This window comes from Nylanderia fulva, unplaced genomic scaffold, assembly GCF_048542155.1.
Source record: "Nylanderia fulva isolate GAGA-0341 unplaced genomic scaffold, ASM4854215v1 Scaffold429, whole genome shotgun sequence".
In the NCBI taxonomy this organism is placed as follows: Eukaryota; Metazoa; Arthropoda; class Insecta; order Hymenoptera; family Formicidae; genus Nylanderia; species Nylanderia fulva.
Genome location: NW_028190509.1, coordinates 18,982 through 32,227, shown reverse-complemented (window position 1 = coordinate 32,227; position 13,246 = coordinate 18,982). Strand labels below are relative to the sequence as shown.

General features: G+C 29.9%; 2 protein-coding genes across 3 annotated transcripts; one reads left to right on the top strand and one right to left on the bottom strand.

The window, feature by feature from the left end:
• Positions 1-856: 856 nt before the first annotated feature.
• Positions 857-4,654, top strand: LOC114945606 (importin subunit alpha-like). 2 transcript variants are annotated; one of them, XM_029321871.2, is made up of 8 exons: positions 857-1,175; positions 1,503-1,578; positions 1,803-2,119; positions 2,189-2,444; positions 2,799-2,937; positions 3,031-3,389; positions 3,497-3,829; positions 4,095-4,654. In XM_029321871.2, exons 2-8 carry the CDS (start codon positions 1,513-1,515, stop codon positions 4,191-4,193), a joined length of 1,569 nt encoding a protein of 522 aa, XP_029177704.2. In that variant the 5' UTR covers positions 857-1,175; positions 1,503-1,512; the 3' UTR covers positions 4,194-4,654. The 2 variants fall into 2 exon arrangements, with proteins under 2 accessions (XP_029177704.2, XP_029177702.2); XM_029321869.2 differs by having other exon boundaries at positions 1,446-1,578.
• A 506-nt stretch (positions 4,655-5,160) lies between these two features.
• On the bottom strand, positions 5,161-10,296 carry LOC114945615 (inositol polyphosphate 5-phosphatase OCRL-like). Its single transcript, XM_085486374.1, is given in 19 exon segments — positions 5,161-5,648; positions 5,757-5,868; positions 5,949-6,076; positions 6,168-6,345; positions 6,465-6,562; positions 6,643-6,780; positions 6,874-6,970; positions 7,063-7,242; positions 7,428-7,563; positions 7,675-7,896; positions 8,087-8,265; positions 8,354-8,400; positions 8,403-8,515; positions 8,669-8,842; positions 8,937-9,079; positions 9,165-9,274; positions 9,359-9,493; positions 9,620-9,800; positions 9,976-10,296. Coding segments are annotated over 19 exon segments (2,598 nt in total). The 5' UTR covers positions 10,042-10,296; the 3' UTR covers positions 5,161-5,487.
• Between the last annotated feature and the right edge of the window lie 2,950 nt (positions 10,297-13,246).

Sequence of the window (13,246 nt, the reverse complement as noted above, 5' to 3'; positions counted from 1 at the left end):
AAGCTTATAAAACATTTTATTAAAAAACAGATTCAATAAATATAAGTACATGTTATATATATACTTATATTTATTGAATCTGTTTTTTTTATAAAATGTTTTATTATTATCATATAAAATATAAATTATTTAATTATTTTTTTATTTTTTTATGAGTAATTTAATTTATTCTAGTTATTTTTGTACGAGAAAAATACTATCACGGGTATACGTTTTATAACGAATTAAATATATTTATGTTCAAAAATTATATTTGACCTTTAATTTTAATTTTGTATTTTATTAAAATTAATAATTAACATATATACTTAATTGCGAATTATATGGATGAACAAAATTCCTATTATGTGTGTAAGAGATTTCGGAACTCTTTGCTAAAATAATTAAAATTAAAAGTCAAATATAATTTTTGAACACTTTTATATTATTAAAAATATATAATTCGACTCTCGAAATATATTAATTCATTATAAAACGTATACGTATTAGTATTTTTCACATATTAAAATGATTAGAATAAATTAAATTAATTATTAAAAAACTAAAAATTAATTAAACGACTTAGACTTAGATGATAATAATAATGAAACATTTATTAAAAAATAATTATAATAGGTCAGGTTAATATTTTATTTATTTATTTATTTATTTATTTATAACATCATAAAATTCTGTCCTTTCCGAAATACGCGAACGCTACGAAAAGATAAATCTCGTACATGCCGCCGGATGAGTTCATGAGCATGAGACGCTCTTATCTTGGGAACGTATTAATAGTTACTGCATTGACCACTACTACGATATGGCGCTGAAATCAGTGAGAAATACTGGTCTCTCCTTCATCCAGACCTTTGGCGATCCGTCTATTAATCTGTGACAGGGTCACTTCACAATTTAAAATCTAAACGTTGGAATATTGTCCACCAATCAAATTGCGCGAATCCATATCGAATGGCTGACGATTCTCTCGGGAGGCAAATTGTAAACAGCAATATATCTCTTTCTTTTTTTATCTTTGACAGTAGCAACAGGTCGTATGAATGCTCTTTATTACCAGAAGGACGAACGAAGGGAATTGAGAAAGTTATATGCGAATTTGCGATTTAATCGTACTGTGATTTGGCTTAGGGAGGATACATTTCAAATTGCAATTTCTCTCGGCAATCTGTATACAGGTAACATATTAATCATGTTCAATGCAAGTTGTTTTTTCCCTGTATTAAAAAGATTCATACAAAAGACACGTGCAATCATTCGCCTGTAACCGTTATGATTAGGATAAATTTGAAAATAAAATGTAGTTTTTAAATCATCTACGAATCTGTATAAAATTCGTAAAAATTCATGACCTTTTCACATGTATTTTGCCCGGTTTATTCCTTTTAAATATGTTGCATCATTATTATCTTGTTATTTTATATTTTTTTTACTCGTATTATAAACAGCAGAGCCAACTATAACTTCGAAAAAAATCGAAATATATTCAGTCCATTTATGTACAGCGACAAAAAGATGCCTTCTCGAGAAAAACAAGGCCATGGGCGTATGGCAGAATTTAAATTTACCAATAAACATGAAGTAAGTGAAGAAAATTATTTTCTAAATTTGTGTATCTTAAATATTCAAAAGGTTTTAAAATAGCAACATTAAAATATAACCTCTTGATTTCATTGCTATTTTAACAATATTAAAATCTTATTCAACTTTGTTTTCATTCTTTATGTAGAGTACATAAGAATATTTTAACTATTTGATTCAACATTTTATACATAAAATGTTTGACATATATATATATCTTTCAGGAAGCACGAAGAAGAAGGAATGCATTGTCAGTAGTGTTACGTAAAGCGAAAAAAGATGATCAGTTATTAAAGAGACGTAACCTTGATACTGAAGAAGATTCATTAACTGTATGGGACCAAAATTTTGTTCCCCCTATGCCTCAACTTTCTATAGATGAAATCGTAGAAGGTATAAAATCATCAGATGAAACAACACAAATGATAGCGACACAGTCTTGTCGAAAGTTATTAAGTCGAGAAAAAGATCCTCCTATCAATGATATTATACAGCGTGGCATAGTACCACGTTGCATTGAGCTCTTGGATTGCGATCATAAGTATGTATATGTGTAATAACTGATTTTTGTGTATTAATGTAAAAATAATTTTCTTATTTTTGTGCTTAGCATTCGCTTGCAGTTTGAAGCAGCATGGGTATTAACAAATATAGCTTCGGGTACATCCGAACAAACACAAAGTGTTATAAAGAATGGAGCTGTACCAAAGTTGGTGAAACTACTCAAGTCCACGTCACCTTATGTTAGAGAACAAGCAGTATGGGCTTTGGGAAATATAGCTGGAGATGGACCACATGCGCGCGATTTTATTCTTAGACACGACGCTCTAAATCTTTTACTTGAGTTAATTAAACCTGATGCTTCCGTATGTAATATATTTGACATATATAGCACTATCAAATATCAATTTTCTTTATTTTATGATTTTTTTTCTCTAAAACTTTTGTTCTTATATTGCGTGTTTCATCTTTTACTTTGATTTGCTCACTTTAACAGTATTAGTATTATTACCTAAATACTAATGAAAGAATAATGCAAAAAAAAATTTTAACTTAGAAAAAATATATATTAATAGCTAAAAGAAAAAAATATCAAACGAAAATCAAAAAATATCAAAGAATATCACAGGATTGACTTTCTCTTATCTTTGAAATCTTGTTTTTTTTTTTTCTTTTTTTTCTAATACATTAATATATTTTAATAATATTTTCAATAACAGGTGACATTCATGCGCAACATTGTTTGGACTTTATCTAATTTGTGTCGAAATAAGAATCCACCTCCACCCTTTGATTTGATCAAACCTGCTCTCCCAGTATTTCATCGTCTACTTAGCAATACAGATACAGATGTGCTTGGTAAAACATTTGCATGTTTTATTGCATTATATTTGCATTATACTAGTGAACTCTATATCTGAAGAAGGTATTTATGTTGTTATTTATGTTTAGCTGATACTTGTTGGGCACTTTCTTATCTTACTGATGGTTCCAATGACAAAATACAAGCGGTATTAGAAACTGGCATTGTACCTAAACTCGTAAATTTGTTGACATCAAAAGAAGGAACTGTCCTTACTCCAGCATTGCGTGCAGTTGGGAATATAGTAACAGGTAATGATCTTCAAACGGATGCTGTAATTTCTGCGGGAGGATTAGCACATCTTGGTGCTTTGTTGCGACATCAACGTCCTAATATCGTGAAGGAAGCTGCTTGGGCGATCAGTAATATTACAGCTGGTAACATGGATCAGATTCAACATGTGATAAATGCTGGTTTGATACCAGTATTGATAGAGGTTCTTCAATTTGTAAGTGTGTTTATGCATAGAAAATAAGGAAATAATCAGCCAAGAGAATTATTTCAACAAACTTTTGAAAGAGAATTTTATTAATAAATGTTGATATATTTTCCTAGGGGGATTATAAAGCACAAAAAGAGGTTGCATGGGCTATAACTAATCTGACATCGGGTGGGACAATCCAAAATTTGGCTCAGTTAGTACAGGCGGGTGTATTGACACCTTTCTGCAATTTATTGGAAACAAAAGATTGGAATATTATTATTGTCGTCTTAGATGGCTTAACGAATATTTTGCATGCTGCTCAAAAAATGGGAGAAGTGGATCGACTTGCTATGATGATTGAAGAATGTGGAGGATTAGATAAATTAGAGCTTCTGCAACATCATCAGAATGAACAAGTTTATCAAAAATCTATGGCTATGATTGATACATTTTTCTCTGAAAAGGTTTGTAATACATAACATTTTGTTTACAAACCAAAACTAGTGTAATAAGTTAACTAATGTAATAATAACTTATAGAAAATAATCAGTGACGACTTCTATTTTGTCTAGTTTAGTTTTTTGTGCTTTAGATCTATTTTTTATCCTAATAGATTAATTTTGTGCATTAAAATTTTGAGATTTCTGTTTTATAGCCATGATGTGTATGAATTATAAATGCAATAAAAATTTTTTTTTACTTTCTCTTTAAAAAAAAATGTTTTTTTAGGATGGTGAAGAAGCAACACTTACTTCTAAAGAGAATGCTGATGGGCATCTTGAATTTAATGTAACGGAGACTGCGCCGACAGATAAATTTCAGTTTTGAAAATATATATCTCTGGATCTGAAAAAGAAATACTGTAAGTCGAATAATATGTAAATACATACGAAACTTGATTATCGATTTATTGTAACTGTCCAAATAGTGATAATGATTTATAACAAAAATTCTAAAATTGGTTATTTGTTTGACTTATAAATGTTTATTCAATCAAGTTTTAGCGATTCACGAAGTGCCAGAAAAAAAGGAAAAATATTTAAATTGATTATTTAATAATTTATAAAAAAATAAGCTCATCTCCTTATATATTTTATTATAAAAAAGGAATTCTATATTCATTGCATATATAATTATTAACGAGACTAGATAATTAAGTATCGTATGTCTTAGATATTTTTAGACATAAATGAAATTATCTGTTGTATTAATTTTGTAAATTAGAAATTTCAGAATTATTGATATCATTTCTAAAGTGCGATAAAAGAGTGTTTTGTCTCAAGGCTTAATTTGATTTGAGTTTGGTTTTTTTCCTTATATTAGCTTAAAGAAAAAATTATGTGTGACTTTATGTATTTTATTCTTTCTTCTTTATATAGAAAATGATCATTGTATGGTTATGTGAGTTTTCTTCAAAATCAATTATATTTTTTTTTATGTAAAATAATTTTATAAAGGATTAATTAACAAATTTTGATAATTTACAGGAAAAAATTCATAATTAAAATTAATAAAATAGTGATTTATTGTTCATTATATTAATCTGTACAACTTTACTATGAAAAAAAAGTTCAACACATTATTTATTATTTACTTTGTACTTTTTTAATAAAACGCCAATAAATATTTATAGATTTCATTATTTTATCCTGTTATTACACTTTTTAAGGAAAACTTCATTAAATAGATTGATAAGAGTAATAGCAAGTGTCTGATATTTAATTATATATTCTCATGCGTTTATTCGTTTGCTACAAAAATTATATATTAATGTATACTAGATAAATTCATTACAGAGAATGGTTTTATCAATTAAATATGATTTTATATTTATGTGCACGTAATAAATAATTTATTTTTAAGAATTAATACATTTACATAATTTCTTAAGCTATCTACGACATGTACCTACCGAATTGTTTACGTAGCTATGAAAAGTAGCTTCTATAGCAAATAATAGAAGCATGTGTTCAATTTTTTATGTTGATATAAAAAGCGCTAAAAAATTGCTAGCTAGACATCTAATATTTTTCAGCTTTTCTCTATTTAAAAATTCTAAAAAACTCGTTGCTGAAGTGATATTGTTAGTATTATGGATTTCATTAAAATTTGGATCTTCACGTTATCGACCCAATATAAAATCGCTTTGATCGTTGACTAGGAAATGATAAACAAATGCAGCTTTCTTCTTATCAAATGTAATTTGAGTCGCGCGACTTCTTTGATGACGATCATCTCTGCTCCTCGGTGGATCTCTCAAAAATATTGATCCAAATAATGTGGCTGCAAATAATATAATAATGCATCAAACACTTAAAAATGTGTAAAAAGTGTAGAGTAAATAATAAGTAAAATGATAGATGAAATATATATTTATATAAAAATAACTACCGAGTGTCTTAGCATCGAGTTCGTTATCTTGCATATGATTTAATAACTCTTGCAAAAATGAACTAATATAGAGAAACACTGTTCTTCTAGTTTCAGGTAACTGCATCACAATCTGTAAATGAAACAATATGACGATTTTAGTTTAATCATAGTCTTATTTATAATAAAGTCAGAATTTTTAATTTGATTTACTTGTTTGCATTGAAAATAATTAGTTGCCGCAGATAGACAAACATTATGAAGATTGTATGGTATTAAAGGTTCAGCTGTGGACTCTAAAAGCAATAATAATGCTTCTGCTACCGAATGTATTCCACCAGCTATGTATGATGAAAAAAATTAATATATTATATATTAAGGAATAATGATATATAATATAATGTGTAATATTTTAAAATATGAAAAGGATACGCATCGGATCTTGACTCGATTCATCTAACCAATCTCGAATGGCTATTATTTCACTATGAAGTCCTGGTGTTTCGAAAAGTCCTGGAGTTTTAATACCGTGTCGATATAGCCTATCCACTAAGTGCCATATTTCTTTTGGTACTGGATATGGTTCTTGTGATGGATTTTTATTGTTCTCCTATAGTTTCGAATTGAATAAAAATACATATTGAAATTAGAATGACAAATATTTAGAATAGTGGAGATGTATAACAATTTTTGATGTAGATATGTATATTTAATTGTATATATATTAACCAATTCTATTAGTCGTCCAACAGGCATTTCTCTAATTGGAACTGAAATATGAACCAATGCTTCCATAGAGGAGCCAAAACAGCTTCTCTCGTAAGTACCTGAAAAGTATCATTGATTTGCATAATTATTTTGTAGAACTAGCAAATGTAAAAGTAATAAGTTTTCATATGTAACATACCTGTTATAGTAATGAAAATATCCTTACCCCCCTCGAGGTGTAATACTAAAATATCATATAATTTATCTTCACCGGAATTTAATTTACATGCAGTTTTCTTGTCTACATATACCTCCAATTTAATATCGCACTTTTCACCTATATATGACCAAAAAAGAGAAAAAAATAAATAATTAAAATATGCAAAGAACGTGAAATATTCAACAAAGCATAAATTTGATAAATATATACCTGGATTTATAAAACCTGTATAGGGTTCTATATGCAACCAATCCTTACAGTAATTTGTATCGTCCAATTTTTTTATGAATTCAAATTGCACTGGCACCTAATTTGCAAAAAATAAAAAATACAGATACGTGCATATATTTTAGTAGTATAATATAACATGATATAAATCGTTTTATTTATATTCTCTACCTGGCCTGTATTAGCAATAATGAGTTCTTTACTACTAGGTTCGAGAAACTTCAAAATATCAAAAATAATATCTGTGGTGTCGACCATCACTTGAGGCAAGAATTCATTCTCCAATTTATCTAGTTTCTTCATGACTTCCTCATGTATTTTACGATATTTGACCATGTCTATAATTCGTATCTGTTTCAAAAGATTACATAGTATAATACATAATAGTATATATCATCCTTTGAAAATATATCATAAAAAAGGAAAGAAAAAAAGATTAGATAGTATAATACATAATAGTATATATCATCCTTTGAAAATATATCATAAAAAACGAAAGAAAAAAAGAAAAAAACAATTTTTGTTTGTACATTTACCTGGGACTCAAAACTTGCACTAACTGGTTTGTGATCAGATATCTTTAATTCTGGATAACTTTTATAATTAATTGATTTAATCATATCTCCTTTCCATAATACTCGATCGCACCAAGCCGGAGCTCTGCATTTTTCACTATATCGTTAGATGCACATATAAAAAGAAAATCATGTGTTATTAAATTTTATTTTTAATAATTATATCACACATTTAAAAAATTGCAATTTAATAAAATTTTAAAAATACCTGGAATCCCAGTTGTCAGTACCTGGATCATACTTATATGTAGGTTTAAAATTAATTTCAGCTTCCTGAAATCCTTGAAACACACGTCCTACTTTGCGTTGTTGTCCAAGCTGATCTAATGCTAAGATAGGACTATAGTTGCCTTCTGAAATGTACTGTTTAGCCACTGTAGCATCCATATCTGTTATCCGGTAATTTAAATCTCCCAACCAATAAATCTGACTGTGATATTAATATGATTTAATATACCACAAATTATAAGTTGTAAATAAATTTGAAATAATAAACTAATATAAGCAATAACATTTATAGCATAATTTGTATATATAATTATATAAATATATATATATATATATATATAACTAATGTGTGTGCATTTATAACTAATGTATGATATATACAAAAAACTTACTCGTGATCTTTAAAATTTTTAGGTGGAACATATTTTGTGAAAGATAATCTCGCACAAATATCAGCATAATCCTGATTACGTCGTTCAAATTCTTCACAGTGCGCCGCTAAATGAGCGTTAACAAAACAAACGGACGTATTGTGAATGCAACAACTTACTGCTACACCACCTTTATTACCCTATAAGTATAAGCAATGAAGTATTCAAGTGTGAAGATTAAAAGCATTGAATTAAGCATTGTAGAAGTATTGTAAAAAATTTTCTCACCAATTTTCCCATAATGCCTGTTCCTACTGTATCAGTAGATACATTTCAATGAATGGCATATGAGTTTCAAGTGCATATACTAGTAGCATTATGCCTACTAATCTGACAAGAGCAACTTGGACATAAACACCTCCGGGATGAAGCGAATCAACTATTACTTGTCTGTAATAGAATTTTTATTCTTATATTTTCATATATTATTATATATATTTAATTTCTCTGTGTATATATGTGGCTGTATTAATATTTAAATACTATTTGTGTATATGTGCATGCATTATGTAACACTATACTTTTATCTTTAATATAATATACCTCCATTCCTCTTCTCTGGGAGTTTCATGAAATAGGAATGCTTCTTTACTTAAATCTAATTCTTGAAATCCAATAGCATATATATCTGGTGGCAATTCATCTGTACTCAACCATTGATCTAATTTAATACCATTTGGTGGTTGTCCATTGACATTCCATGTACAAGTCAATATACTGTAATTATTAATGGTAATCTAAAGCATATATCTTTGAAACAAATAAAAGAATATGTGAAATAAAATTTTTATAACAATGCAATGCAACAAACCGAAATGTTTTGCTATATGTGTAATCATCTTCTTTACAGGCCATCTGATAACGTACTACTGATTCTCTTGCAGCTATTGGGGATTTATCCGAGGCAAAGCATTGCCTTCGTACTACTAAATCATTGCTTTCCAGATTGAGTAACTAGAAAAATAATATATTTTTATAAAGCCTGAAATTTTATAAGTCAATTTACATATTTGTGTAACATTAATTTTTGTTAATTTACAGAATCGGCATCCTGTGTATCTTTATCAGTAGAAGCTAAATTTCTTGTACTTCTTGTTAGCTTCTCAATCCATGAAAATTCTACTGCAGGACTTTTACCTGTCTGATATACTAAAATCATAATTATTTTATTTTATAGACAAATAATTTTTGAATAAGAATTATGTATTGTATATATAATATCCACATATATACCTTCTATTGCACGAAATATTTCTGATACTAATGAGCTGGTTGCTTCTCCAAGTTTCATTTCAAATATTAGACGAAGTTTTCTTGATGTAATATTCATATATATATCAAGACCATCTTGTGTATCTCCATTGGTATCTTAATAATAAAAAGTTGATGAGATTCAATTACAGCTAAAGAGTTATTTATTTAAATATCCATAAACTGCACAAATTTAAGTAAAATTAATAACATTTAATATCTCAGAAAAATCTCAATACATACCTATACCACACTTAAAATCTTGATCAATAGGTAATATTCCTTCTAGAGTAAGATCACTATACACTTGTGGAGGTGTTTTTGAAGCAAGAAATATTGCTAAAGCATGAGTCGTGCCTTTGTAAATAAGAGCAATATATCTTGAAGATTTTACCCAACCTTGTATTAAGGATGCTTCTGTAGCCTACAATATGATTTTAATAATAATATCAAGTTACTGTTACTGATGACAACTATTTATAACTGACTGTAATTTCTAAGGGTTTTGATCAATGGTTGATTGCCATTAATCCACATGATGATTAATTAATATTATATAATTATATATCCATTATTTATTAAGTTGAGAAAAAGAATACCGTTACGACAGTCTCCCCAGAGACAAATTTCGATTGGACAATTGCTAATGATTCTGATGCCGACATCGTTCTTGTCACTTATTGTTGTACACACAAAGTAATTATAATTAATTAAACTTCGTAATTATCTTAAATGTTGCAGGATTTATACACATACATTATACTATATACGTCATAATGCATATAATATAATAAAGCAAATATTATGATATGAAAAATAAAGCAAAATTTTTTTGCTTTTGACAATTCACTCTTGGAGTTTTTTGACAAGTCAACAAAGTGTTGACACCATAGTGTCACCAGAGAGAAGGATGAGAGTGGTCATCCCCTCGATTTAGCTGCAACCGGAATTCAAAGCGAAGCGCCTCTATGTGCACAAAACGTGCACATTGAACTACGTAGCCATGTGCACGATGCTCCCGAGTGGTAACAGGCTATGTGCACGGTACGTGGTTCGATTCCGTGCTATGTGCACAGATGAGCGCCGGTAACACGTAGCTGTTAAAGGAGATGAGTTCGAGACCTAGCAGGGCCAATTTTTTTTTTTTTTTAGTACGACTATATTTGTCAATTTAATGAAATCCTTTTAATTATTGTAGAATAAAGAGATAAAATGCAATTCCCAAGCGTACGCGAGAAAATCGAAATTAAAAATTCTGGGTGCCGTATAAATACGTATGGAATGGAGCGTTACATTAAAGAGCGTGTGGCGTAGCGGCAACGGGCTAAGCACGGTACCGTCGAGATTGAAGATTGAGAGGTTCGAGTCTCGAGGAGTGGCATTTTTTTATTTTAAATAAAATTTTTTTTACCATAAAATGTAATTCTTACACAAAATAAATAAATGTAAATAACACGATTTATTTATTTATGATACGTATATTATAAAAATACATTTTTCTTTGCCTCAAAAAGCCGTGAAACGCCGTCTGTAGAATAGCTGTATGCAGTATGTGAACTTATATAATTATAAAAGTTATCCGATTTATATCGTGTTTGGGTGTCGTTGAAATCGCAAAAATCTCATTAATCCATTAATATTATTTTCAAATCGATAAAATGCGAAATAAAGGTTTTAGTTTTTGACTTATAAGATGTTTATATTTGTAAATTGCCATGGATGGGGAAGCCTATTGTTGGAGACTTCGAAACTTTCTTGATGATAGGTCCTCTCGCTCGCTCTATACTCGCAGTCTCGCTTTCTCTCTCGCACACGACGAGTTGTGAGATGAGCTCGAAAAGATAAGCGGGCCCGAGCGCCCGAGTATCGAGATCAAAGAACGTTCCGAACTCTCGAACAATAGGCTTCGGCTTCCCCATCCATGGCAATTCACAAATATAAACATCTTATAAGTAAAAAACCAAAACCTTTATTTTGCATTTTATCTATTCGAAAATAACATTAATGGATTATTGAGATTTTTGCGATTTCAACGACACCAAACACGACATAAATCGGATAATTTTTAATTAAACAGATAATCATACAAGTTCCTATCGCATACAGCTATTCTACAGACGGCTTTTTCACGGCTTTTTGAGGCAAAGAAAAATGCATTTTTGTAATATACGTGTTATAAGTAAATAAATCGTGTTATTTACATTTATTTTGTGTAAAAAATTACATTTATGGTAAAAAAAAATTTTATTTAAAATAAAAAAAATATTAAAAAAAAAAGTCACTCCTTGAGAATCGAACCTCTAACCTCGACGGTACGTGTCTAGCCCCCTTAACGCTACGCCACACGTTCTTCGATATAACGCTCTATTCCATACGTATTTATACGGCACTCATTATATTATTTTTGATTTCGATTTTCTCGCGTACGCTTGAGAAATGCATTTTATCTCTTTATCCACAATAATGAAAAGGATTTCATTAAATTGACAAATATAGTCGTACTAAAAAAAAAAAAAAAAAATTGGCCCTGCGAGGTCTCGAACTCATCTCCTTTAACAGCTACGTGTTACTGGCGCTCATCTGTGCACATAGCACGGAATTGAACCACGTACCGTGCACATAGCCTGTTACCACTCGGGAGCATCGTGCACATGGCTACGTAGTTCAATGTGCACGTTTTGTGCACATAGAGGCGCTTTGAAATTCCGGTTGCAGCTAAATCGAGGGGAATGACCACTCTCATCCTTCTCTCTGGTGTCACAGATTAATAGACAGATCGCCAAAGGGCCTGCCTAAAGAAGAGACCGCCATCTTCGTGCGATAGACTTTGGCCCCTTACCGACACACTTTGCCCCTGCCCCTGGTTCGAGTCCGTGCTAAATTTCGTAGACTTGAACCAAAAGACTTTGCCCCTGGTTCGAGTCCGTGCTAAATTTCGTAGACTCGACCAAAAGACTTTGCCCCTGGTGCAAGTCCAGGCTAAATTCGTTTGACATTAATTACCACAGACTTTGCCCCTGATGCGATCCAGCTAATTGATCATGAACGCAATTTGAGAGATGTGGCCCCCGTTGTGTGTGTGTGTGTGTGTGTGTGTGTGTGTGAGAGAGGAAGAGAGAGAGAGAGAGAGAGAGAATATTTTTACATATATGCATATATATATATAAAATTTATTAATAATAAAAAACTATATTGTTTTATCAAACAACATAAACATAATGTTTTTTTATTGAAATAATACGATTTTAAATGGTGATATAACACAGTTTCCAAAATTTATTTTAATTCCATGTTTTATCAATTACCTTTATTCCAAAAGACAATTACTCATTACTTGAAAATTTTTACAATTAATCCTTTCCAGGCTCCTTATCTCTGTAGCAATTTAACACTAGCACTACCGCCCCTCGCTCCCAATGAAGCACTTATTTGGAGTATTAGCAATACTATAATATATACAGTAATTTAAGTAATTCGAATAAAAGTGATTAATTACTCGAAATAATAAGTGATAAATTGTGGCGTTACTCAAGTATAAATTTCTATAAGGGTTGGAAATACAGTAAAAAGAATAAATAGGGCTTATGTGAGCCGTATGCGAAATGGGAGATGTAAGACGCAATATTGAAATTTAATTTTTCGATATAACTTGTCAAAATGTCACACGAGGTAACCAAAAAAATTAGCTTGAAAAAAGTAGCTTGGACCTTTGTAAGACTTAAAATTGGGATTATTCTCAATTCTAATTAATAAATTTCGATTACACACCTTACCCAACAAACATGCAACAAACAAATACCACTACATCCGCGCACCGGCTCACAATAAGAGCCCATTTATTAGTGCAATTTTAAGTAGTTCCCCTTTTTT

Excerpts from the sequence above, each read along its gene's own strand:
- LOC114945606 (XM_029321869.2), top strand. The coding sequence starts at position 1,495 with ATGTACAGCGACAAAAAGATGCCTTCTCGAGAAAAACAAGGCCATGGG. Across the intron at positions 2,445-2,798 it reads TAATTAAACCTGATGCTTCC|GTGACATTCATGCGCAACAT; the intron begins GTATGTAATATA and ends TTTCAATAACAG. Across the intron at positions 2,938-3,030 it reads TACAGATACAGATGTGCTTG|CTGATACTTGTTGGGCACTT; the intron begins GTAAAACATTTG and ends ATTTATGTTTAG.